General features: G+C 36.3%; 9 protein-coding genes across 14 annotated transcripts in view; 5 read left to right on the forward strand and 4 right to left on the reverse strand.

Annotated features, from left to right (window-relative positions):
* Positions 1–372: 372 nt before the first annotated feature.
* Positions 373–5,619, reverse strand: LOC115244869 (protein shuttle craft). Of its 2 annotated transcripts, XR_003885447.1 has the most exons (10): positions 3,810–5,619; positions 3,541–3,714; positions 3,090–3,479; positions 2,682–2,963; positions 2,308–2,598; positions 1,758–2,221; positions 1,140–1,670; positions 972–1,078; positions 671–891; positions 373–496 (listed from the first exon to the last, which is right to left on the reverse strand). XR_003885447.1 is itself a non-coding variant. In XM_029822869.1 (9 exons), the coding sequence occupies exons 1-9, from the start codon at positions 5,080–5,082 to the stop codon at positions 786–788; spliced, it is 3,618 nt and encodes a 1,205-aa protein (XP_029678729.1). In that variant the 5' UTR covers positions 5,083–5,619; the 3' UTR covers positions 373–785. The 2 variants fall into 2 exon arrangements, 1 of the variants encoding a protein (XP_029678729.1); XM_029822869.1 differs by having other exon boundaries at positions 373–891.
* A 364-nt stretch (positions 5,620–5,983) lies between these two features.
* LOC115244876 (tRNA (adenine(58)-N(1))-methyltransferase non-catalytic subunit TRM6) lies at positions 5,984–7,582 on the reverse strand. Of its 2 annotated transcripts, XM_029822892.1 has the most exons (2): positions 7,473–7,582; positions 5,984–7,393 (listed from the first exon to the last, which is right to left on the reverse strand). In XM_029822892.1, the coding sequence occupies exon 2, from the start codon at positions 7,371–7,373 to the stop codon at positions 6,090–6,092; it is 1,284 nt and encodes a 427-aa protein (XP_029678752.1). In that variant the 5' UTR covers positions 7,374–7,393; positions 7,473–7,582; the 3' UTR covers positions 5,984–6,089. The 2 variants fall into 2 exon arrangements, with proteins under 2 accessions (XP_029678752.1, XP_029678744.1); XM_029822884.1 differs by having other exon boundaries at positions 5,984–7,582.
* LOC115244891 (translation initiation factor eIF-2B subunit gamma) lies at positions 7,380–9,620 on the forward strand. Its single transcript, XM_029822904.1, has 6 exons — positions 7,380–7,506; positions 7,582–7,769; positions 7,886–8,587; positions 8,657–8,963; positions 9,092–9,324; positions 9,425–9,620. Exons 3-6 carry the CDS (start codon positions 7,911–7,913, stop codon positions 9,579–9,581), a joined length of 1,374 nt encoding a protein of 457 aa, XP_029678764.1. The 5' UTR covers positions 7,380–7,506; positions 7,582–7,769; positions 7,886–7,910; the 3' UTR covers positions 9,582–9,620.
* Positions 9,621–10,875: 1,255 nt separating this feature from the next.
* Positions 10,876–12,157, forward strand: LOC115244910 (60S ribosomal protein L37). Its single transcript, XM_029822926.1, has 4 exons — positions 10,876–10,993; positions 11,354–11,489; positions 11,610–11,694; positions 12,030–12,157. The coding sequence occupies exons 1-4, from the start codon at positions 10,991–10,993 to the stop codon at positions 12,079–12,081; spliced, it is 276 nt and encodes a 91-aa protein (XP_029678786.1). The 5' UTR covers positions 10,876–10,990; the 3' UTR covers positions 12,082–12,157.
* A 510-nt stretch (positions 12,158–12,667) lies between these two features.
* On the forward strand, positions 12,668–14,307 carry LOC115244900 (mpv17-like protein 2). The gene is made up of 4 exons (XM_029822917.1): positions 12,668–13,219; positions 13,309–13,748; positions 13,930–14,055; positions 14,153–14,307. The coding sequence occupies exons 1-4, from the start codon at positions 13,192–13,194 to the stop codon at positions 14,168–14,170; spliced, it is 612 nt and encodes a 203-aa protein (XP_029678777.1). The 5' UTR covers positions 12,668–13,191; the 3' UTR covers positions 14,171–14,307.
* Positions 14,308–16,377: 2,070 nt separating this feature from the next.
* Positions 16,378–20,690, forward strand: LOC115245576 (protein RCC2 homolog). The gene is made up of 4 exons (XM_029823957.1): positions 16,378–17,262; positions 17,776–18,016; positions 18,269–19,116; positions 19,231–20,690. The coding sequence occupies exons 1-4, from the start codon at positions 17,053–17,055 to the stop codon at positions 19,399–19,401; spliced, it is 1,470 nt and encodes a 489-aa protein (XP_029679817.1). The 5' UTR covers positions 16,378–17,052; the 3' UTR covers positions 19,402–20,690.
* A 101-nt stretch (positions 20,691–20,791) lies between these two features.
* On the reverse strand, positions 20,792–22,563 carry LOC115245577. Its single transcript, XM_029823959.1, has 5 exons — positions 22,256–22,563; positions 21,741–22,183; positions 21,391–21,641; positions 21,088–21,274; positions 20,792–20,987 (listed from the first exon to the last, which is right to left on the reverse strand). Exons 1-5 carry the CDS (start codon positions 22,527–22,529, stop codon positions 20,826–20,828), a joined length of 1,317 nt encoding a protein of 438 aa, XP_029679819.1. The 5' UTR covers positions 22,530–22,563; the 3' UTR covers positions 20,792–20,825.
* A 137-nt stretch (positions 22,564–22,700) lies between these two features.
* Positions 22,701–25,570, reverse strand: LOC115245578 (ras-related protein Rab-18-B-like). 3 transcript variants are annotated; one of them, XM_029823961.1, is made up of 5 exons: positions 25,552–25,570; positions 24,353–24,469; positions 24,158–24,275; positions 23,745–24,062; positions 22,701–23,599 (listed from the first exon to the last, which is right to left on the reverse strand). In XM_029823961.1, the coding sequence occupies exons 2-5, from the start codon at positions 24,421–24,423 to the stop codon at positions 23,426–23,428; spliced, it is 681 nt and encodes a 226-aa protein (XP_029679821.1). In that variant the 5' UTR covers positions 24,424–24,469; positions 25,552–25,570; the 3' UTR covers positions 22,701–23,425. The 3 variants fall into 3 exon arrangements, with proteins under 3 accessions (XP_029679821.1, XP_029679822.1, XP_029679820.1); XM_029823962.1 differs by lacking the exon at positions 25,552–25,570 and adding an exon at positions 24,546–24,564; XM_029823960.1 differs by lacking the exon at positions 25,552–25,570 and having other exon boundaries at positions 24,353–24,636.
* LOC115245573 overlaps positions 25,196–26,139 on the forward strand; it is an 8,452-nt gene continuing 7,508 nt past the window's right edge. For both annotated transcript variants that reach the window (XM_029823950.1, XM_029823951.1), the window contains exon 1: positions 25,196–25,598. Coding sequence is in view for 1 of the 2 variants with exons in the window: in XM_029823951.1 (XP_029679811.1) it covers positions 25,585–25,598 (14 nt within the window). In the remaining variant the exon portion in view is untranslated. The remainder of the gene's footprint in view (positions 25,599–26,139) is intronic.

Below are 26,139 nucleotides of genomic sequence, written 5' to 3' on the forward strand. Positions count from 1 at the left end.
CTTAAGATATTATATACCAATACGCGAAATTGATTTAAGATAACGAGAGCTTTTGATAATACTAAAGATTAAGCTTAAGGAGTATATACGAGAGCCAGTCCAAAAGTAAGTTTCCTGTTATTTTTCTACAAAATCGCCACTTTTTTCTATATTTTTCGTACCGTGAAAAAAGTTTTTGCACACTTTGTGTGTACTACGTCGTGTCCTTTTTCGCGAGCCAACTGTTGACCGCCGTTTTGACTTGTCTTTATTGAATCGCTGGCCGTCTAAGTGAGCCTTCAGAGGAAGAGATGGAAGTCGATTGGAGCAAGGAAACTTACTTTTGGACTGACTCTCGTAGTTTCGGAATAATAAGAAAAAAATCAGAGATTATTCTCTTGTTTAGCAAAGAGGTATATTGCTGATTGTTCTTTTCACATTATTACACTTTTTTTCATGCCATTTTCGTAAGGATGTATCGTTCAAATGTTCTGAATTATACGGTAAAATACCCTTCCTGCCAATAATGAATCCGTTAAAATCTTTTGTAGACATAAAAAATTGTTATTGTTAAATTTTTATAGAATAAACTTAATGAATTTGCTTTAATTAAAACTCACATTCAGTATGAAAAAAAAGAAAAACCGAAAATAATTGATAACAATATAATGTGTCTTATATTTCTACTTACAAAATCATGTTATTCATTGTATAATTACAATTGTATCCATAAGCTTCCGTTTATGATACACATTATACAGTTCATTATATAGTTGCGTTTTCTACATTAATTATTATTTACCGATTCATCCTTGATAGTCAAAATAATCTATCTCCTTATCAATTGTTTTTGCAGTTGATGACGATGGTAGTGATTTCTGATTCTGTTTTATGGGTAACGAAAGAACAGTCCTACAATATATAATCAATTATATAATTGTATTTTAATTTGTTAATTCAATCACCACATATAACCGTTGTAAATATCTTACTTTATAGAACTATTTCCCTTAGAAGCGTTAAGTACCGGTCCTGGAACTTTTCTTTGTCCCTTCTCCCGTTGCACCATTTCTAATAAACTATAGCTTGGTAGCCAACACTACAACACGATTTATTTGTTACAAAGATGACACGTAGAGGTTAAATAAACGAGTTCTCACCTTATCTTTTACAGCAGTGGCGACGACATTTCTTTTCGGTTCCTCATCGTATGCTTGACTCTCGCAGCCAAAGTGTTGACACGACTCATGCACGAAATGGCGCTTTTCCCTATTCATAACGTCAAACGAGTAACTTCGAGACTTCTGCTTAGATGTTTTCGCCAGTTGGACCAATTCTGTCAGTTTCTCGTGGACCATCTGGCAAAAGTGCGGATCTTTCTTGGCCCATTGTTTCATGTAATCAGTATATCTGGGCATCAATTTGCCGCTCAAGTCGGGATTGACGATCTGCAGTCCCAGCGCGAGTCTCCTGTTTCTCTCTATTGTTTTACATTCATCGTTGCACTCCAGGGTTTTTAGCTGATTCTGTTTCTTCGCACCTTGCCCGAATACTTCTTCCAAATCGACAGAATGACCAAGCTGCATGTCGGCCATCTTACTGGCTAGTATGTTGCTCGCTATCCGTTGATACTCTCGCGCATTATCAGCGCAAACACGACTCATAGTCCTATGTCCGCACTGACATGTAACCTGCAATATAACCAGAGATATAACGGTATGCGATTATCTTCGCATGCTTCTCTAATTACTTGATATATAAGGATAGGTTGCTCTTACCTTAACCATTTCTTTGCAAGGCGTATCCGGACACTTGCCTTCGTGGCATGGAGCGGCACAAATATGTCCGCATAACTCTCTCGTCGTGCTGCAAGGTTGTATGCATTGTTGTCCGGGTCTTTCACATGGCCCGGCGTGACACATCGTGATGCATTTATGTCGTCCGCACATCAGCGGCTTGTTGCACGGTAAACCGCACGAGATCTCTTTCACGTGGCATGGTACGGCCTTTCTGAGTTCGTGTTTACCGTGGCACCATCTCTGGGTCAAGACGCTGCAAGGCGGACACGCGGGCTCGCTGTGACAATTGTGCAGCACCTCGTGATCGCAAGGATGTTCGCGAGAACATGGCCGATTGCAAACGGGTCTCCTTGTACCGCACGGTACCGGTGGATAGATCACTTCAGCACCACACTCGCAGTACAACTCTTCGAAGCTACTCTGCCAACAAGGCGAACATCTCCCTGTTGATGAAAGGAGAAATTCGTTTTCCGCTCTGCGATCTCATATCGTGCGTGAATATACGACTGCAAGTAAAACGCGCACTCACCAATGTGACATCTCTCCTGGCACTTGTGCCGACCACAACTCAATGTCTTTGAACACGGCAACGGGCAGATGTGTTCGATGTCGATGCAACACAATTGATTGCAATTATGCTTGCCGCAGGATCGTTTCTTCTTGCAACGCTTCTCGCAGCGCGCGTCGTCGGCTTTACTTGTCAGGTCCTTGCAAGCAATCTCGCGGTCCATGTTACCGCATCGGCACTTGACATCGGTGTTCAAGTCGCAGTCCGGACATTCGTCGACGTGGCACGGTGCCTTGCACATGTGTGGATTACCTGCGCGAACGAAAGCATATATATACCAAGCGCATATATACGTTAATAAGACACAAAGTATGCAATATTATTGAGATGCTTACTAGGCTGACCGCATTTCAGACGCTTAGAACAGATTTTATCACAGATGGGCACAGGATCCAAGCAACTCTCTCTCTTCTCCGTTAATGGCGTTTGACCGCAACAGCAGGTCGTGACTCTCTCGGGCGTCAAGGAGCAAGGATCGCATGCCTCTGAATGACAGACTTTTTGACAATGATGTTTCTCGCAGTCCAATGGTTTGTTACAGATGTTATTACAGGAATATGTATCTGTGACATTTGCTCGGCAAGGTACATCTTGAGTTTTCTTACCACAAAAACAAGCTAAATAAAATAAAAAACAAAATCATTACAATTATATATTGATTATTAATGCTATCTACCCTAATATAACGTTGATAATTATCTTAGCTTAAAAATTAAATATATGCTTGAGCACGAAAATATTACTTTGTTGCACAGTCTCATTGCAAAGCCCACATTCTCCTTGATGGCACTTTTTCTGACAAGTGTGCTTGCCGCATGACAGATTTTTTTCGCATATCGAATCGCACTGCAACAGTTCATGAGCACTGCATAGCAGCATCTTCGACATTCTTCCGCAACCACAATACTTTGTAACCATCGCCACACATTGCGGACAAGAACCGGGATGGCAGAGCAGGGTACATTTGTGCGTGCAATTGTTTTTAGACAGATTTCGACCACAGATCTCGCCACACGAGTGTGCCACGTCCCTGCGATTCCACTCTGGCATCTTTCTTTTCCCGCAGAAACAGAAATAATCCTCCGGTACAAGAAAACTAATGTCTCGGCAGGCTGGGCACTTCCATCCGTTCTCTGAATAAATAATTATGTTTCATGATTTGTCACAATAACAAGGTATTTATTTCTTACTTACCGCTCTGAGATGATTTGGCCCATTTTTTAATGCATTTTAGATGCAACACATGGTAACAGTTAGTGCAAGACCAAACGTACTCGCTTTGCTTGATATGCTCGTAACAGACTAAACATTCTAATATTCCCCTGTTCAATTGTTCCGTCAATCTTTCCCTTTGACTCGCGTCATCATCTGACAAGAATAAAATAAAATAATTATCTCTTTTATTCTATTATATTATTTTATATAATAATCTAATTTTTTTGATAGAAATAGTATAACCATACCGATTTTATGTTTTTTTTTCGTATTTTTTTCCTGTATACGTGCTGCCTCGTTATCTTCCGTCTTATCTCTCCAATTTTCAAAGTTCTTCTCTTTATGATTTGCTGTCACCTCATTGTTTCTTTTATGTATATACTTTGTAGCAACTCCAGTTTTATATCTATCACCAGATTCGGACTGTACATCGTCTAAATTGTATTTATGATAGTGTTTGTATTTATAATTGTATCTATAATAGTTAGACGTATTAGCATGGTCAGCGAATCGCTTGGGTTTATTATTTCGTTGTGTCTCAAGAGCTTTCAAGGAGGCATTTTTCTCCAAAATATTATTCTCGCATGTTTCCTCTCTGCTTCTACCGACATCCGAGGATAAGTCATCCTCCTGAAGTTCTTTAGCAGAAGCCTTATTTTCCTGGCTATCCAACGTGAATGAATCACCGAACTCAATTGTAGGTGTCCGAGCTTTTCCAGTAGCATATTGTTCTACAAATGATGCATCCGATTGATGTCTTCTATTATAATATTTGGAATTCTGAAATTTATTATAGTTTCTCCCACTATTCTGTGTATCCCTATACTTAGATCTTGATGGAACCTGTGTGTCTTGCAAATTCTTTTGCCTATAATTTACATCCTTTCTGTTGTTATAGCGTTTCTCACCCTTGTACCTATTATCCGACGAAGACGTAAATTTGTTAATTGATCTCGGCCTGAATTCCTGCGCATCAAAGCTGCCTCTCGCCGCGTTATTGTAATCGTCCTTTTTGTTAAATCTGTCCTTCTTATTCAATCTAACACTGTTTGGCACAAATTCGTTGGCTGTAGCTTGTAAATTTGAGTTTTGCACTATGCTGGACTGGACGATATCGCCTTCCGACGAAGTAGGCTTACCGATCGTTCTATTGCCCTTGAATCTTGGCTTGTGATTGTCACGGAAGAAGGGCGCGTTACGCGAAGCTGAGGCGATACCGTTGACGGAACGTGAATTATCCGACATTTGCGAGCCGCTTGCAACGGACGAGCTTGGCAGTATGTGTTCCTGATAAGTATTTTCTAAAGGCACCATATTCGACGGATGCTGATAGAAAGCGTCGGCGGGTCTATTCTGTTCGTAGGCTGGTTGACCACCGGCTCCTGGATAGTAGTTCCTCGTGGAGACGTCTCGCAGATACGCCGAGTTCTCGTCGAAGTATGTCCAATTGTCTTCCGCGTTTCGAGCGGAATACGTGCAATAATTCGGATCCTCCGGGAACGAGCCGTCCCAGGTGGCCATCGCGATATATTGCACAGCTATGCGAAACTTGATGCAATACTAATACGTTAATGACGGTTAATGATGATGTAAGAACGCGAAATTCTTATCTCTTGGCGGAAAGAAAAAAAGGAGGAAAAGATAACGCGGTATCGGAGATCAGCAAGCGTGCGAACTTAAACTGCGATTCGAGATCGTCGTGCGCGCGATCAGCTGAGGTGTCTCGGAATAATCTTGTTCTAACCTAAGGAAAGGGATTTTGTCCGCGGAATAACTTGCGTACAAGTAACGCGATTACTGTTCGTCGGCATTTTCCTCGATCGCGACGAGAAGACTGTGGAAGCCTTCGAGGAAAGTGTACGACTCAAATTCCGCGTGAGAGAGAAAAGATCTAAAAGGAACCCTCCGAATGGAGGCTTTCCGACAATTCACAATTCTAACGTTCGCCAAGTTTGCCAAACCGGAGAGAAAGCCAACCGATGAAACGAACAAGTCCGGAGATTATGGCGCGCGATGGCGCCAAATATGATTCTATTTGGCTAACACGATTTTTTTAAAGTAATGAAAAAATAAAGGGAAGAGAAAGAATGTTTCATTAACTGTCATTTACGTTTAACAAGTTCCTTGTTTAAAAACGTTGTAGCGAAAAGTAATAAAATTTAATATTAAATATAAATTATGAAAAAAAAAAAGAGGATGAAAATTGGAGCAATACAAATATATTGTAGTATTGCAAAGTATTTGCAAAGAGATTAACATAAAAATATGCGTAACACATATTATAAGCAATATATTATACAATAGTATATAATTTGATAGAAGAATGTAATATTATACAATAGCCAAATGATAATTTTTTATCTGGATAGGGAATGCAATCGTTATAAAATACATAGGAAAATGCAATAATAAATGCTGTAAATATATGTAGTGTAAAATATAATTAGTTATATTTGCATAAAAAATTATAATTTTTTGTTAGCATATTGTTCAACTTTTTATATTAAAATATATTCAACATTTATTTATTATTGAACTAAGTATCCTGTTAAGATATAGCCACCAGTATCACTTGTGAGTATATCAGGATGAGTCCTGTCGGGTAATACTTGATAGGAACGTAAGAAATTTGTAAAGAGTTTCACATTTATGACATTGCGTTTCTGTTTAAGTTCCATGTAAGTCTCTTGCAGAGGCTCTCGATACGTGTGGAAGATGACGAATGGTCGCGAAGCTCCCAGAAAAGGTAACAGGGCGTTTACGATATTTAAAGGATGTTCTTTCGCTACGATGGTTAAGCCACGAACCTTCGAGCTGTTCAATAAATCCAAGGCGCGTTGTGTCTCCAAAAACCATTTTGGCTTCTTTACAGGGATTACTTCTTCAGATTCCTCAGGTTCGTGTTTCCGTTTCAAAGTATCAGCATCTTTTTGAGTGTTGCAAAGAGAGAGTGTACTATTCTCTCCTGTATCAGTTTCAAGTTCAGTAATTTCAGTGTCCATTTGAGACACTTCGTCACTCTTGGTTTCTCCATTGAATTTTTCTACCGGTTCCTCAATATCTTGTGTTCTTTTAATGATATGATCAGTAATCTTTTTAGAAGATGTGGAAATATTGTCTAACACACTCGATTCGCCTTGATAATGTAATCTCAGGAAGCTATAAATATTCGCTGCAATGTGTCTGTCTTTTAACTCTTGTGGAAAATTCATAGCCTGAACAATCGCAAGTTGAGGCATATTGCCGGGATGCAAATTGATCAAGTAGCCGCTGGTATTCTCTCCTATTCTATTCAACATAGCTGCAGCAGGTAATCCCTGACATCCGCTGTCGTATAGCATGTGTAAGCCATCAGCCTGCACATCGCTGTAGGACAATATCTGTGCCAGGGCATCCATTCTCAGGCCGCCGATCTTCTCGTGATTCTGTCTGAAATATACCTCGTGTAGTGACACTATAGTAGGTTTGCATATCCTCAGAAATCTGAAGTATTTGCGTTCCTTTTTTTTGATGTACTTTTCCTGCGAGTATTCAGTCTTAGCCGCAAAGGAGACACTGTTCTCAATGAGACTGCTGATTATCTCCTTGCCGCTCTTACCGTCCTCCTGCAACCGCAGGATCTCCTCCTTTGATAGTTTCTGCGACATACCGTCATCCGTAATAAAGCGATTATCCTGTCCGCTCAGCTCGCCTTTCAGATCGTTCCACGATTCCGTTCGTTCCACCAGCTTCAATGAATATGTATTTTTATTGCCAGGCTTCGGCACCATCTCAAATGTGCTCCAGAACGGTTTGCCGACGATCTCGTGCATCTCCACCCTCTGATTTTTCCCTAACATCAGAGTACCATTTTCAGACACCTTGTATACTTTACTGAAGCTCTGCTTCTTGACTATCACGTGGATGCCCACCGTGATCACGCTCTCCGTGGACTCGCTATTCATTGTACTAGGAATGCTACTCGTGCAAATGCAAAGACTCGTTACTTTTTAGGTTAAAAGAATTTGTTGCTTTTTTTAGGTTAGAACATGGTATGAACACATGGCCGCGTAAGATCGATGATAATCTGATTCGCGTTCTTTGTCAGTCCTTTCTTTGGAAGACTTCTCGCATAGGTTTCAGTATTGTTTTTCTATATGAAAACCGACGTGTTCGAACGGCTTGGAATAAATAATTTGACTATAGTATCGCACGTGAAATGCATTAACGTAAGATAATACGTATTAGTTGCATTTATTGATATAGATATTACATTTTTTTCGATATGTCATTCGCAAATTAACAGCATTTTGTAATAATATACTTCTTATTTTGATTATTGTAGGCTTCTCTACACGCAGACCAGAACAATGGTTTATTACAATGAATTCCAAGCCATCGTGCTTGCCGGAGGGAAAGGTTCTCGTATGACAGAACTTACGGCAGGTCAACCGAAATGTTTGCTCCCGATCGCAAACGTTCCCATGATCTGGTATCCTCTGCAAATTCTCGAGCGTTCCGGTTTCAAGGAAGCGATCGTGGTGGTTTCCGAATTAACAAAATCCGAAGTATCGGCGGCGTTGGATAAATTAGGTTTAAAAATCAAGTTGGAAATTGTAGGGATTCCAGGTGCTGAGGATCTTGGCACGGCCGATTCTATCAGATTTATCCATGAAAAGATATATACAGATTTCTTGGTGATATCTTGCGATCTAATTGCAAATATTGATATATCAAAAATCTTGAATTTATACAGAAAACATAATGCAAGTATAACAGCTCTCATGCTGCCTGTCCCAAAAGTGCCGGATGACTTTGTAACACCGGGCCCAAAGAATAAACAGAAACCAGAAACAGATTTAATTGGTATCGATAATAATACAGGACGAATAGTTCTCTTGGCTTCTGCATCTGATTTCGAAGAAACATTCAATATTTCACAGAGGCTTCTCAGGAAGCATACCAGCTTCACTGTTCACTCCAAATTGATGGATGCACATTTATATGTCATTAATAAATGGGTGTTAGACTTTTTGGTATTTAATAAGTGAGTAAAATCTTACCAATGAGAAATATTTGAAAAAATTTAAATTCTTAATCAAAAACATTTTTGCAGAAACTTTACCACGTTGAAGGGTGAACTTTTGCCATACATAGTTAGCAAACAGTTATCTAGGCCCAAGTCTGTAGACGACAGAAATACTTCTATGGTACAAGTAGACTTGAAAGAAGATATCTTTCGATTTGCAATGGAAAAACCTTTAGACAAACTGATAAGAGAGATGTCAGCGTTCAATGACCATAGCACTGATTTGGAAGAAGCATATTATGGAGACATAATACGATGTTATGGTCACATATCAAATGGAAAGTTTGGTCTTAGAGCAAACACTGTACAGATGTATCATTTTGCAAATGCTAAAGTAAGATACAAATCTGTATAAGAAAAAGATTGTTTAATATATTTCAAATTATTATTATATTTTAATATATTTATTACAAGTACATAAAAGAAAGAGCAGTGTTAACTTAAGAATAATATTCTATATAGATATCAGAATGGTGGAGCATTGATGGCAAAAATACCGGACAACCGCTGCCAAGTATCTCTAGCACGGCGACTATACGCAGTACACAGATGCAGGAATGTCACGTAGATGATAATTCGACTATTGAAGAGAAAACGTCGCTTAAACACAGTTATATTGGGCCTAACAGTGTTGTGGAATCTAAGACAAGAGTATCCCAGAGTGTGATAATGGGACATGTAACTATCAAGCAAAGGTGAGTTCAAAACAGTACTGATTGTGAGTATCCTGATCGAGATTTTTCTCATATTCATCAAATATAAGTACTGACAATATTTCCATCATATTTTTTACAGATGTGTTATTCATAATTGTATATTGTGTAATGGTTGCACCATCGAAGAAGGTACCGAATTGAAAGATTGCTTAGTCGGAGCTCAACACATTGTGACATCTGGCAGTCAACATTCTCGCGAAGTGCTCACTGATGCGGACAGGCTTATAGAAATTTAATTATATATTGTTAATAATAAATGCTTACTTAATAAAAAATAAGAAATATTTGTTTTTCCATCCTAATTACTGAAATAATGCAATAATTTTCTATGTATATATGTATTATACAAATATTATATTGCTTTGTTACTGATTATTATAAACTAAATGGCAATATAACTTGGATGTAACATGTTATATAACAAGTGTTACCTATATAAGTATTATTTTGATGTTATGCAACATATTGTTTGTTTATTTGTAATATGTACCGTTTTGAAATTATATTGCATGATTATCTATATTTTATTTTTAAAATATTAATTTTGAAAAATTAAGTAAAATGAGGTAAATATATAGATCAGACTCTGCTTCCAAAAAGCCGAACTAGCAATGGCAGAATTTTAATAACAAAAAAAATGAAGAAATTATTACACATAAATATATTTTTTCTTCTGGACAGATTTCTTGGATCATCCACAGTGCATAAATAATATAATAGAAAATAAAAAAGAATATTTAGAACTAAAACCCAAATACGAAAATGCAGTTCAAATTTTTTAACTACAGAAAGAAAATAAGAGGAGTTGTTGCAAAAGCATATAGATTAGAAAATAAAAAATTGAAGAAATATAAAAATTTATAACTTCTATTAATTATGAATTCGATGCAGTAGCACTAACAAACAAAATTTTCTCATTCAAAGCTGACAAATTCTCATTCAACGCTGACAAATCTTTGTTATTAGAAAAATTACGCAATTGGAAAAAAAATCTCAATCATCTTAATTGTTTCTGTTAAACTTGCGCGCATTAGAACATCTGAATAGATTAACTTATCCATTTGCCCGAGCAAAAGGAAAACTCCTTGATAAATGGAGTTACGATCAAGAAATAGACGAGAGCTGCCTTTATCAATTCGAAACAAAGAAATAAAATAAAAAATATAAAGAAGAATTTTCTAATATCCCCTGCAAAAAATTTACATGCAAAAATGATACGTCTCGCGTATCGCAACCTTCGTCATCATTCGATGAAGATATTTCGAAACTAATAATAAATCCTTCGGATTCGATCTATTTAGAAGCAGGGTCTGATCCTATGCAAATTTTCGACATAAAAGTATAAGTAATTTTATGTTAATATTAATTTCATATATTGTTTTGAATAGATTGGTAATTTCTTTACGGCATTTATTGTAGATGCTTACTGCATTTATTGTAGATCTGGTTTTAACCAATCAAAACCAAGAAATTTCTGTTTCTTTTGTCCTGATTGATCAATAGTTACTCTACCTTATGGCTAAAATTTTCGAACACACCCTGGGGTATCGGAACGAAGTGAATTGAAATGGCAGTGAATTTCAGAACATAGCCTGAATGAAGGAATGCTCGGACTCGAACTCTTCTTGCAGGTCTTTCGCTCAAGATGGTAAGGATAAATTTATGTTGTTCAAATCGATTCATTTTACAGTCATCTTGATAATTGGTCGATTTATCGGCATAGAAAAGATGTTCTGAATTTATATAGAATTGATATAACCATATAGTATTGGACGAGAAATATCTTTTCTGACAATACTGATACTAGTGTACAGGTTATGAAAATGTTTATATGCAGACACGTTTAAATCGTTATAGAATGTATTTTTCGTTCGTTTACTATTAAAGAAGTAAATTTCTTTTGTTCATCTCGTTCGTTGTCAAATTGTTTTTTTTGTAATTTAAATTTCGACATCGTGTGCAATACTGCAGGTTATATTCACCGTGCGTTTCTCTTTAATGTTCACAGACGAAGGGTACATCCAGTTTTGGTAAGCGCCGTAATAAGACGCACACATTGTGCAGAAGATGTGGACGTAGTTCTTACCACATTCAAAAGTCACAGTGTGCTCAGTGTGGCTACCCAGCCAAGAAGATGCGTTCATGTACGTTGTATGATAAATTTACATAGAGGACTGTCTATCATATGTCTATTTGAATATCGAACATATTTAATGTTCTTAATTCAGTGATATTAATTGGATTCTTATTAAATGACTGTACAGACAATTGGTCGGTCAAGGCAAAGAGGAGGAAGACCACTGGTACCGGCCGTATGCGTTATCTTAAGATTGTTCGCCGCAAATTCAAGTAAGTTACACTCTGGTTAGATTTTTAAAATCTAAACAATAATTACTGAATATTAAAATGATTAATCAAGAAAATATAATTTTTTTTAGTAATTTTGCTATTTTCTTGTTAATTTCTAGTTTGAGTGAGTCAAATTGGCTAGATTTTTGAAACCTAAACAATAATTACTGAATATTAAAATCAATCAAGAAAAGATTATATTTTTTGTAGTAATTGTTTTGTTACTTTTTTGTTAATTTCTAATTGTAGTTGAATGAGAGATATGTTCTATATTATTTAATTTATGTTATATTAATTGGTGTATACACATTTCTAATTATTTCGTATATCTATAGGAATGGATTCAGGGAAGGCTTGCCAAAACCCAAAGCTGTTGCGGCTAAATAATAAAAGAATATCTTGTCTTATTGTCTAATTAAGTTGTACAATTTCGACTGCAAATAAAAAAAATTTTTAAATACAATCAATTATTATTAACTTCATGAAAATTCCTTGTAATTATACTTATAATATAAAGTGAGTTGTATTTATCAGTGGTAAAAACGTTATTTCCATAAAATATTTGTAATCACAATGTCATCGTAAGTCTTGTCTTAGTATTAAATCTTGAGTTTTATGAGTATTTTTATTTGCTTTTATTACATCATCTAAATTTTCGAATCTATAGATTTTATAAAAATGGAATTCGAGAAATTTTTATGCTAACAATGTTATGTTTAAATGAGATATAGTTTAAAAGGATATATACATATCGAAAGAGAGGCTTTTGTTATCATAGTTCCATTTTTCTATTACTACATTGAATAGCATTTATGAACATGTGAGATGAGCTTCTGATAAATCTGTATCTTTGTGTATTATATCATATCTGACAAGAGAGAAAATTTGAAGAAATATGCGATCGGGAAGAGATAAGACGCGTCGTTTGTACTGCGCAACCAACGGATTTTTTAATTGCTGCGGCGTCCCGTGTATTTAACGGACTCGCGACTTCGCTAAACAGTACAGTTGGATGCACGATGATAACTCGGGTGATCGGTGCAGCTCCATCATACATCTAGGGGCGTCCGCCGATACTGTACCTGAAGAAAATTAATCTTCAGTCAGCCAGTTCGAGAGTTATGCCACGCTGTAGTATCCAGCGAACATTCCGTCTTCACAAACACCGAAGAATTAAGAAGAATCGTTTAATTAAATAGCAATAAAAGCTTTTAAAAAAAAGGAAAACAGATTTTAGAGACGAAAGTAACCAAGGATCGAACGTTATCCTATTGATGCGTTATTTTTATAACGTGTATGGCGACTCGAAAAAAATAATTTGTTTCAGAGAACAGATTTTTAATTTCTTTTTACATACATATAATTTCCAAGGAACATTTGCGGTTATAGAAGCTCTCCGTTTTGAACAATCTGTTTTATCTATTATAACGAACTTTCAAGCACAATCCAAGTTTACAACAAATTACAGAGATTTTTATAACATACAATTCTTTACAAATGGGAATTTTGCGTCAACTATTGTTTGGTAAGTTTATGTTTTTTGCTTCTAAACAATATAATGTTATATTCTTATTGGTATAATAAATTTATAATTTTGTATCTTGCACTATATAGGTAAATATCTGTTAATTACTAATACCGTGAGCTGCGGTTTAATGATGGCAGCAGGAGATGTAATTCAGCAGCGCAGTGAATATTGGAAGAAGTATTCTCACAAATACTTTCCGTCTAGCGTTATGGCAGCATCGCCGGAGGACGAAGAGACTGCGGCAATTTCCAGCACGTCTGTGTACGGACACGATTATGCGAGGACCAGAAACATGACAGTTGTTGGGCTGATTCAAGGCCCGTTTCATCATTGGTTCTACATAATTTTAGACAAAGTTTTGCCGGGCAAAAGCGCAAAGTCGATAGTTAAGAAAACGCTTCTCGACCAATCAATCGCGAGTCCTACATGTCTGGCAATATTTTTCGTCGGCCTCGGAATTCTGGAGCATCGCAAAATCGAGGAAATCTGCAAGGAGCTGAAATTGAAGTTTTACGACGTATGGAAAGTACGTACGACACAAAGGAATACCTGTGTGTTAATTAATATTTCATTAATTTTATAAGAAAGCAAATATCTATAATTATTAAATATTAATTAAAATGCGGAAATTATTACTAAAATTTTTCTCTTATATATATAATACATAATAATATATATAAATAATTTATTGAAATATTTTATATTAGGTTGATTGTTGCTTTTGGCCTCCTACACAATGCATCAACTTTCTCTTTGTGCCCTTGCATTATCGAGTACTTTACATAAATGCTATGACGATGGTCTATGATATTTTTTTATCTTATATGAAACATGTAAGTTTTTTTCCTTTGTATATGTTTTCATTTACCGTAATATTATTGAAATTACAAAAAAGTACGATAAAATGATATATTTTTATTTCATGTATAGGATGCTCATTTTGAGTGATGAGATGAAATCTCGTGGCTAGTCTGAATAAAGGAAGTAACTGCGCAAATAATAGTTGCGAAGCATGTATTATATATATCTATTATGTATGTTTATTATTATTAATTACACATAACAATATATGCAATGAAACGCAATTCCAAGTAAGATTATTCTATCTTCCCATTTCGGTCCCTTATCGCGATCCGCATCTATTTGTTGTCTGTTGATGTTTACCAAATAATAAATAAGTCGTCTATTAGTTCCTGTTTGTGTTTGTTTGATGCGATATGTGCAAGAAACTGTCGATAACAATGAGAGCGCAGATAAAATCATCGACAGAAAATATCAAGGCAATAATTAATTATAATATTATAGCGATATTTGTTTCATGACGTTTCTGTTTTTAAGAAATAGTAATTAAACTTTCTGTTATCAATCGCAAGTTTTATTTTGCTAATTCCGATTTTAACTGTATTAACATTGGAGCCTAAAGATTTGATAAAATTCAAATTAAATATAACTATTATATTAAGATGCTCACATGCTTTATGTTCCAGTCGACAAGCCTATTTTGTGAAATTGTTAGTTTACACTTGAATGAATCTAAAAGTTTCTTTTTCTTGCCAATTGTGTGTCAACATAAATCATAAATTATTTGTGCGGAAAAATGCGATGGAGATTGCGAAATATAGCGGCAATTAACGAGAACTAATTGGTTCATTGGACACGCAACGATGTCCATATGTCCTCGTCCACAGGTATCCCAAAACAATCTACGACGATATTGCTACCTTATCGCACGCAATAATCGCTTATTGAGTTTATTTATTTGCTCGACAGCTTTTGTTTGGCATTTGGCGACGGCGGGATTACGCAGTCTTCTAACCAGCCAGACGCCGTCGTGAGCACAAACACGATTAATGGACATAAATACAAACACACAAATAAATTCAACATCGCGCAAACAATCTACGGAAATACGCGATTCATCGATAACAAATAGCTCGTGTCACCATCGTTCATCGCCACGTTTCTTTCATTAATGAGAACGCGATAAGAATAAATAGCCCGGTAAGCAAAAAATCATTGATACGATTACAAAGCGTTATTCAGTAACATATAATATTTTTAGTGTAATTCTCAATGTTGTGTGTGTGTATTAACATTATTGTAGGCCGACTATAGAATAACATGTAAAAGATAATATTTCGAATATATATATATATGTAAAAGATTTCTAAAATATTTTTACAATATTTGAAAATATTGTAAAAATAATGTCCTATTAGATATATGATATTTCAACAATTTTATAAAATGTTACGTTAAACCTTTGGAAAATGTACATAAAATCAGAAGTATCTAATATTTCTTATTGGAAATAGACTTTTATAACACTTTACTGTATATTAAGTATATGTGAAGAAACGAGCAATTGCAAATATCCTTACATTTCTTTGATAAATCTGGTTACGTCGCATTATTAGTATTTTTCCAAATAGAGAAGATTACCGTAAGATTATGTATGTATATAGTTATCCTATATATCTCGTACCTTCGCTTATCTTACTTCATCTTCCACGATTCACGTGCAGTTTAATCATAGTTTCTTTTATACTTTGATAGATTATCAATATGATATATGATCAACAATGCAATGGAAATTTTTCAATTTTCATCCTTGAGATAATAATCTTCTTCGTATATCAATGTATAATCTCTTTTCTTTGTATTATGTCAGTAACCTTTGGCCGCGAAATTCGGTTGCAACATAAATGATGAAATGCTAATATCGGAATCTTGATAAAGGATTTTCACCGATCTTATCGATGATTTTGAATGCTACTTATCTTTTTTGCACTTATTAAATTTTTCTTGTTAATCATATATCATGCAAATTTGTCTGATCCATGTGAATAAACGTATTATTATAAATGTATCGAGAATGCATAACGAATCGAGAATTAATAAAACTGCATCTATAGTAAATTAATGCAAATTGCTATTTGCATTATTTTATTACGCATTCTTATATGATTTACTATATAATAATAATATTATAACGTAATAAACATAATATAATAATAATACTTATCATAATAAAAAAATAATATATTAACAATAATATTCACAATATTAATAATAATATATATGTAAAGAAAAAATAAACAAGATTGAATAATATATATTAATTTTCGAATAAAAATACAGCCACGTGTGAAAGCGTAATTCTCGCACAACTCGATGCATTTCAAATCTGTTATTATGGTATTCAGTCTAACAATAAGCGTGCTGCGCCAAAGTATAGTCATCTAGCGCGTTCGCGCATAATAATGCAGCGTAACCTGTTGCGCGTGTCAAACCTAAACGCATCGCACGTGCTCAAATATCTGTCATCGCGTTCGAATTTTTTGCTGTTATTCGTTTCTCATCTCGTATTACATCCCCATTGACGGCAGCAATTGTGCGTGTACGACGAGAAACTCTTGATTTAAACTCGGGTATCGCAATCGAGAAAACGCGTCGCGGTTCAAATTTTCCCGCCCGTCTTCGACGCGATGCGATTCCGCGATGTTCCGCTCGAACGGGACGCATGGAACGCGGAACGCCGGCGATTTACAATCATAAACTGCGCGGTCGCTTTGTATGTATGTATGTATGTATGTAGTTATCCGCGGAAGCGTGGTTTTATTATGATTTTTGAGCGCCAGGTGGCCGCGTTTTTGTTGTCGATTTGCCGCTGTCGGCGGCGCGGCACGGCTCCCTCAGCCTCAGCGCCATTACATCGATAAATGTCACCGCGGCGGTCGCGAGCGTGAACGCCGTCGAATTTCCCTTCCGTTGACCTTCCCTTTTCACCATCGCTCACCTTCCGCGGAGAACCGAGACTGTCGTTGGCGATGTCGACCAAGCGAAAGAGCACGTCTGGCGGCACGTCGAAGAACCGTCCCAAGTCGCGCAAAGTCGAATACGATGAGGAGGACATTTCGAGCGAGCATGAATCTGAGGTCGAGGACGCCGAGGCCGGCTCTAACGTCGACGGCGAGGATGCCGTTGCCGAGGATACGCTCGCCGATGTCTCCGATATACCCGAACTGCCGGCCCCGGAGGTGAGATCCTCGCTTCGTTTTCTTTTTTTTCTCCCCTAGATTCTATAAGCATGCCTCCCACCCGGTTCCGCGACGCGACGCGGAAAACAGTTCCGTTTCCTTGCGTTACATTGTATCTTTGAACGGCGATTATAATTGTCATGAATTTAAAATTATTTTTGACACGTTTGAAAATATCGAATATTTAGATATGTAGAATTAATATACATTTATGTATCAAAGTTAATTGTTGATATTTTAGAATTGCATTAATTGTTAAAATTAGTAATTTTCTAATTCTTCATAATTGTTTATTTTATAAGCTGTAAAATTGAAGATATTTAATTTTTATTATAAATTAATCTTTGCAAATTGAAACTTAAACTAGATATACTTTTTTTGTTAAAGTTTGTTTATATCTAGTATAATATACAAAAATTTATGTTTTTTTATTAAACTTATAAAAAAATGCATTTGATAAAATATCTATTAAAAATACAACAAAAATAACTATGAAATCTGTTTTCTTATTAGGGTGGCTGGGGCAAGCCTGGAACATTGCTCATGTGTGGCCTTACTAATTGGGAAATGGCTGGTCGCAAAGCACCGCCTAAAGGGGTAAAAGCAAATGTAGGGCGTAGCCTATGGACGCCGCATACCTTTAAAAACTTGAATAATGCAAGAGTACGATTGATTGCGTCTGGTCCCGCTGCTTCCCACAGCATTATTGTTACTGAAGATGATAAATGCTTGGCATTTGGTAGAAATGATAAAGGTAAATTATACAATGCTATAAAGGTAACTATATGTAAAAGTACATATTCTTTTCTTTTAAAAATTAACAAATCTGTATACACATTTTACTCTGGTACAGGATAAATGTTGCATTAACATTTTATATTTCATGTGTTAAAAGTAATTCAAATTTGATGTATATTAATATCCATTTGTACTTTGCATACATAAATGGCTACTTCTTTTTTATCAATGCACCATCATTGCGTTAAGACTTTGTTATTTATAATAGGTCAATTGGGCGTCGGGGATACAAAACGTCGCGACGAGCCGACTGAAGTCGAAGCCTTAAAAGGACACACAGTTATAGGGGCGTCGTGTGGTCGCAATCATACTTTATTTTTGACGAGTCGCGGTATAGTTTTTGCCGCTGGTGACAATAAACTGGGTCAATGTGGGGTGGGCAAGAATGACCCCTGTATTGTAACCGCCAGCAAGGTGAAGTACTCTGGACCGCCGATAGTAAAAGTGGGATGTGGCGCAGAGTTCTCAATGATCCTGGACATTAAGGGCGGCTTGCATTCATTTGGATGTCCGGAGTATGGCGCCTTGGGCCACAATACGGATGGCAAATACTTTGTCACGAATACAAAGATGGCATTTCATTACGAGAAAGTGCCTAAGCGTATTGTTTTGTACGTCGAGAGAGGTAAGGATGGCCACGCGATACCGTTGGATCGCGTCGAGATCACGGATTTCAACTGCGGTCATTATCACACCGTCGCTATCGACAGCAAAAATTGTGCATTCTCCTGGGGATTTGGTGGAATCGGCCGTCTGGGCCATAACGAGCAGCGCGATGAATTGGTACCGCGCCTGATCAAGTTTCTGGAGCCGCCCAATCGCGGTGTCCGTGCAGTATATTGCGGTAGCACATACAGCATCGCGATCAATGTACACGGCTCCGCCTTAATGTTCGGCCAGACCAAGCGCACTGGCGAGGCCAACATGTATCCCAAGCCTATTCAGGATTTATCCGGCTGGGAGATCCGATGTGTCGGTTGCTCGCAGACAAGCGTGGTGGTCGCGGCCGATGATTCCGTTATCGCATGGGGTGCCAGTCCTACATTCGGAGAATTGGTAAGTTACAGATACTTAAATATATAGGATATCTTGAATTATATATTCAAAAATTGTATAACTGGAGATATTCTAATTGTTTTCTGATATAATATATAATTTGTTTTTTCCTAGGGTTTTGGTGAAATGCGAAAGTCATCGACTACTCCGATGGAAGTGAAAGCCTTGGAAGGTTTATACATTACCGCTGTTACATGCGGTTTATCTCATACGCTTATGATCTGCCGAGACGATACCGAGGAGGAAAGGGCCAAGATTAATAAGCTACAAATATACTCTGTTTAAGGTATGAAAAGTGTATTTCTCGTTTGCGCAAATGAATTTCTATTCGCAACACTATACAGATAATCGAATCGGAAGGAAGACTCGCTTTCAGCGAGTCACAGCTACCGGTTTGACTAGTTTTAACGGAGTATCCGGGAATGATAACAGTAGATTGCCACGAAACGTCCAGGAGAAATATAGGATTAGCTATTACTCTACTTTGTACTTCCACTTTTTACTTAACGCGCGCGAATGAAAGTCGATCTGTGTAACATTTGAGACCCATTCTGTTAGCAGCTCAGGATATAGACCAAACAAGATAGATGCAAAAAGATATATTTTGATACGTTGCTATTTTATTGAAGTTTGTCGTAATTTTCACCAGAAGGGAAATAGTTATTTGTATGAAGAAACTGGAGAGAGAACACTGAAAAGAGAACGTTATAGAATTTAGCAGTAATTGCCTTTATTTTTATCAATTTGTCTTTCTTAACCAATTTACATATTCAAATAGTTTATATCATTGATTCATCACAGTAGTACCTGAATCATTACATCTGCAGGAATCGTTTTTATAAATCATGTACAAGAATAATCCTTGTACATAATTAACGCGAATGAGCTATTATTCAAGTAGGTAATATTTTAACAATTGTATGTGAATTTTACATCTTTTGATATGTATTTCGTTAAAACTTCATAGGAAAATTATTTAATGATTTTTTTTTCTCTATGTAAAATGTCACTTATAGATAGAGGGAAGATACGTATATCATTTAATTTTATTTTTATTATAATAATAAATTTTATATATGATCTATTATAATAAATTTTTTATATTATATAGAATTATATAGAATCTATTATTAATTACTATTAATTTTAATGAATTCTGTATAAAGTGATAAAAGAGAGCTGTGGAAGAGTCATGAGTTTTTTCGCTGTATTAGTAATGAATTTTTAGGCGACTGATATATACGTATCTCGCATTTTAGGGTATTTTTCTTTCAAGATAAATCGTATAGCACACATTTCTCATATACCATTGTCGTAGATGCGTTAAAAATGTTTGGTCGAGTACACACTAAGATTAAGATTAAATGAATCAGAAAGTGCGTTTAGTACCTTCTTGTACCAATGAACTTACAATACCGATCACTGCCAGGATGTATTATGAATTTATTGTGATGCCAGACATTCATTCCATTCCGTTCCACATAATACTCTCGTGCGATCTTCGCATTGAAATATTGTTCTGATAAACTTGAGATAAATGTACAAGTCCAAATACGAAATAAACGAATTTTTTAAAAAATTTACATTGCCTTCTTTAGTAACTTTTAGAAGAAATCTTATATAATTATTTATTAACAATCTTTTTAACAATTTTTAAAATAGCTTAATTTTTTTTCCCGCTATTCATGATACCGCTTCTTTTTGCAAACTTATTTTGCTTGCGCTGATATTGGCACTCTTGTACATTTCCAACAACGCTCTTTAATGCGATACAATTTTTGTCGCTCTAAACATACATCGCAAATAATATCTTTCATAGCAGCTTCATTTAAGCGTCTAACAGCATCTTCTTCTTCACGCTTACGTTTTTTCTAATTAATATTACAATGGTAATGAACTAAAATCGATCTTTCTTATATCAACAAAATTACATCAGTACATTCATTATTAATGTCAAATATTTTCTTTTACCATAAGTCTTTGATCCATTATTATTGTAACAGAAGCGACAAACTGGTGAGCATTATGTACTTCCTCTTGTGGAACATTATCATATTTCCAACGTAACAATTGTTGGGCTATGTAATGAATAGGATCTGAAGGCTCATATCTTAAAGCTCTACTTATTGCCCATGATAATGGCACCATTACATTTTGTCTATGCATATGGATTTTACATTAATTATATAATAGATACACATTATAATGTGTATCTATTATACACATTATTGTATCTTAAATTTTTATTCTTTATTTTAAAAGACTATTAAATACCTTAAGTAATCGTTTCTCTTCAGACTTTCACCATCCTTTTCTTTTGGCAATAAATTCAAATAACAGGTGCAAGCGGCAAAATGGTACTGTGTAGAGGTAGAAACATTCGATAAAGGAGTTGCTTTATTTAAAATACAGGAAGAAAATGACTTTAACGAAGGACTACCAGATGCAGTGTCAGATGCTGTTTGTGCTTCCAGGAGAGTAGAATGCGATTCCAATATAGTCAGATTGCATTCACATAATACTTCCTGTAGATTATTTTAATTTTTGATATAGATTATTCATTTCTATATGTATGTGTAATACGTTTTATATTCTTTGAAATTACTTAGGAAAAAATATCTTACTTCTAAAACTTCCTTTTCTTTGTATTCATTATATCCGAGATCAATTAGCATATCTTCATCTTCATCATCGATACCGTTCTCTTTTACATAAGAAAGAGTATCTTCGTCCATTCCAAGCTTTTTTAAGAAACGAATCATTGTTGGTGTAACTGGTTTTGATTTCCCCGGCCAGCTCAAAATTCCTGGGACATCGATGCCGTTCGATAAAAGTCGATATAATATATTTTCATCCTGAGACACCAGCCCACACAGAATAATATTCCAACATTGATTTTCAGTTAATCCAGCAACGATCAGATTCCAAATCAATTTCTCGTCAAATTTTTTCTTTGTCCATGTATCTTTCATTTCTGTTTCAAAATCTTGAAAATATTTCTGTTCTTCGGAAGTGAGACTAAGAAGACCATATTTGAGTGCCTTCATGATGCTGTGTGGCGACATGCCTAAAATTTATCGTTCAATGTGTAAACGATGAAAAAAGAACAAAATCTAAAAGAAAAAAGTGCCGCAATTACCTTTCCCTTCCAGTTCTAGTAAGACACATTCGTTGTATATTCCACTGTGGATAATAAACTGTAATGATTTATTAAACGATACATCATATTGCCCATCAGTATACACAGGTAAAGATTTAATTTTGTCACGTTGTACAAGTTTATCCTTGAGTAAGTTGAGCAATTTCTCATTGCTCCAGCTGCCATTGATGAACATCCCTTTATTTGTCACTTTTATACATAGTTTTGTTTCACGAAATGTATGTGCGTCTTCGTCTATTATATTTTGTGACATTTCCAGAAAGATGCGAGTTAAACAAAATTGTAAATTTGAATCATTTTATAAAGATATCGTTTCAAATGTCAAAATACGAGCTAATTATTTAGGCAATTGTTATGAACTGGTTATGTGTGACAGAAATTTGTTTTATGTTAAAACAATAATAATGTATATAACACATATCCAGAAAATTTTTTATTTACATATAGAGAATAAGTTATAGAACTAATGTATCAATTTATATATAATATCACCATTGTTTAGTGAAATCTCTGTGAAATATATACTCCCCATTTTTTCGGCACAGCATATATTCCTAATGAGATTATAGAATCTAAAAATTAGCACAATATAAACATAGTAACAAAGCAGGATTCCTAGGTACATTTTTACAGTATAATACACATTTTTCAGATGTAACAACAATAATATGCATCAAGCGCAAATATTGTGCACAATGTAAAATGATACATATAACTGAAGATTATAAAAATTGTCGAATTTTACTTGTAAAAAAATGTGAACAGAATATTTATGGTTTATAGAAATGTATCATTCAATATCTAAAATTATTTCTTCAATATACATTAATTGTGTTTACACCAACACAAAATTTCATTAAATCTTTTGCGCCATAAATATTTATACCAGATTCAAGACTTAGTTTCCAATTATAGTTAATGTGTGTATGTGATATAAGTGGATACATGCATCTTACAAAATTATTTCCTAATAAGTTTTGTAAGATCCGAGTGCATAGCGCGTATGAAGTGATGATATATTGTACGTGATCTCTCCCGCGTTGCTTCTCGGAATTTATTTATTTTTTTTTGTGTGTAGAGTCTCAACCTTAACATATTGTGCATACATTTGTTGTAAACTTGTGCATGCACTTTCTCATAATACCACGATTACAATAAACTGCAATAACAATTTGATAATGGTTGCTCAGTGGGTGATCGAGATTGATAGTCGTTGGCTAACTGCATTCCTCTTTTTCCGACTCGATACCTTGAAGCACTCATGGTGCCGTTATCGTATAATCGTGTAGAGTGAGTATCCCAAAGACCAGGTGTCTGTATTATCTGTTGTGCCAATATTACATCTTATATATATATATATTATATATGTTATTAATAATATAGAAAACTATGTAAATATTTTTTTTCTTTTTTTAGTGAAGGGAATATTCATAGAATATAGAGCTATAATAGTAGTATAAGTTCTGACCTTTTGTACAAGTTCTTCAAAGCAGCATTTTACTCCATCAGCTGTTTTTGCACTACTCTCGATGTATAGAGTCTGATGTCTTCTGGCAAACTGCAGACCTTCCTCAGTGCTCACTTCCCTATTTGGCAGATCTATTTTATTACCTACTACCATCTTGACAATATCCGTTCTATTGCAGTATGTATTCAATTCATTGAGCCATGTCTCCAATTTTACAAATGTGTTTCGATCCGTAACATCGTACATTAAAATAGCACCCTGGCCATCTCTGTAGTAACTTGGTGTTAAAGTACGAAATCGTTCTTGGCCTGCAGTATCCTATAAAAAAATAACATGTGTTGGTAAATTTGAGATACGTAATACATAACATAGATTATATTATCTTCTCTCTGCAAGTAACAACAATTACAAACCCAAATCGCGAGTTTCACTGTATTGCCATCGAGAGTTATCTGTTTGGTTTTGTAATCCATTCCGACTGTGCTTTGCATATTCTCGCAGAATTCATCCTCTGTGAACCTGAGGAGTATGCTGAAAACGACATTGCATCATGATTAATCTCAAGTGAGAGCGTAAAAAGTGAAACGATGAGACGCATTTCCAAGTACCTCGATTTTCCAACGTTAGATTCACCTATTATAAGAATCTTCAGTATCGTTAAAACATCCTCTTGATCCATAATGATTACCGCGACAATTATACTCTTGATGATATTAACGTTAAGACTGGAAAAAAAAAATACTTGGGCACAAAAACACAAATTTCTTCTTCCTTTAACGTTAATCACGTCAAGTTTCATACATTAACTGCCGTGCCTAGCAGTGCCTAGTATGCGTGCATTCACAATCAACAAAAAGTACGTCATGAAGCATAATAGGCGCATGAATCTGCACGAATGCAGCGACTGAAATATCAGGGGAGAGATCGCGATTTCCCTCAGAGTTTCACAGATGTCGCTATTTATTTTTCTAACTTCGGGAAACATCGATGTCGAGAAACTCGTCGGAATTTTCCATTTATTTTCAATTTTTATTAATTAATGACAAGAATTACATTATTAAACTAAAGGTATGAGAAATCTCCAATAATATTATATTGATTAATAAATTAAAAAGATAATAATGATTATATATGCAATTAGGACTTTCGCTTTCTTCAGAAAATGGTTCATTATTGAACAATCGCGATAATCGTCATTTTGAATTAGGTATATCTTATCGATGCGAGTCGATAAGAATCGCAATTATACGAAATCGCTTTCTACAGTTTCAACGATCGGCAACGTGCGGATTTTAAAGGTCGCAATTTGATTAATTACTCGCTCGATCGCGCGTAGTTAATCGCGACGGCAAAAGAGAGTGGGAGGAGGGGTTGGCGGAACCAACGGAGGATGAGGAAGAGGAGAGGGTACATGCGACATGCGCGTGCGAATTTTTGTCACTATCCGCGAGGAGTGCTGGCGGCGGCACGGCGAGAACTAAAACCACGAACTAAGCGACGAAGAAAAAAGATGGCTGTCGCGAGGCTGCCATGAAGGGGCCGCGTCGCTGCTCGCGCTCGCGGAAATGGGACGTTGCGACATCCGAGTGTCATCGTCGTCTCAGTGAGGAAGTGTCAAGCGAGGTGGTGATCGTGTCGGGGCGAGGGTGACGTGCCAAGGGTGAGGAAGAGAAGGTGGCGAAGTGCAGTGAAGAAGCCAAGTGCGCGTCGCAGTGCACTCGTCGTGACAACGACGGCGACGGTAAAAACGGCGACGACGACGAGAACGACGACGACGACGACGGCGGCGACGAGGAAGACGACAAACCAGCCGACGGCAAACCTGCCGGATATACGCGAGATGGCATCCGACGGGTAAGACTGCGACGAAGAGAGATAGAAACTTGTCTGCCTGTCCCTGTCAAAACTGCACTTGTCTCGCAACTCGATTGCACCCGAGGTGCAGCGCACCTCGTTATTCTAGGGAAAACGCGGCCGTCGGGGCACACGGGACCGACACGGGTGTTCGCAGATCGATAGTGAATTTTTTTTTAGTCACCCGTCCCAGTTTTCTCCCTCTCTCCGTCCTCGTCCGTGTACTCTAGTCTCTCTCTCTCTCTCTTTCTTTCTTTCTTTCTCCCTCTCTGTATTCTATTCGTTCTTTTTCCTTCGTATGCACGTACATACATACATACAAAGAGAAAGAAGACACCGCGGTCGTCTTTCTTGATGATAACCGAACGATTTCCTTCTCCTTCACGACGCTTTCGCGCTGAAGTTAGCGTTAGCCGTCGCGATTGGGCGGGTCTCTCTCATTCGTTCCCTCGCGCGCACATTTTCGCAGTCCGCGCTTAGGCTCGTCCGCGTCAAAAGCGTGCATTTCCACCGTTCGTCGTTTTTTTTCTCTCGACTATCG

This window comes from Formica exsecta, unplaced genomic scaffold (assembly GCF_003651465.1).
Source record: "Formica exsecta isolate Colony F162 unplaced genomic scaffold, ASM365146v1 scaffold122, whole genome shotgun sequence".
NCBI classification, from domain to species: Eukaryota; Metazoa; Arthropoda; class Insecta; order Hymenoptera; family Formicidae; genus Formica; species Formica exsecta.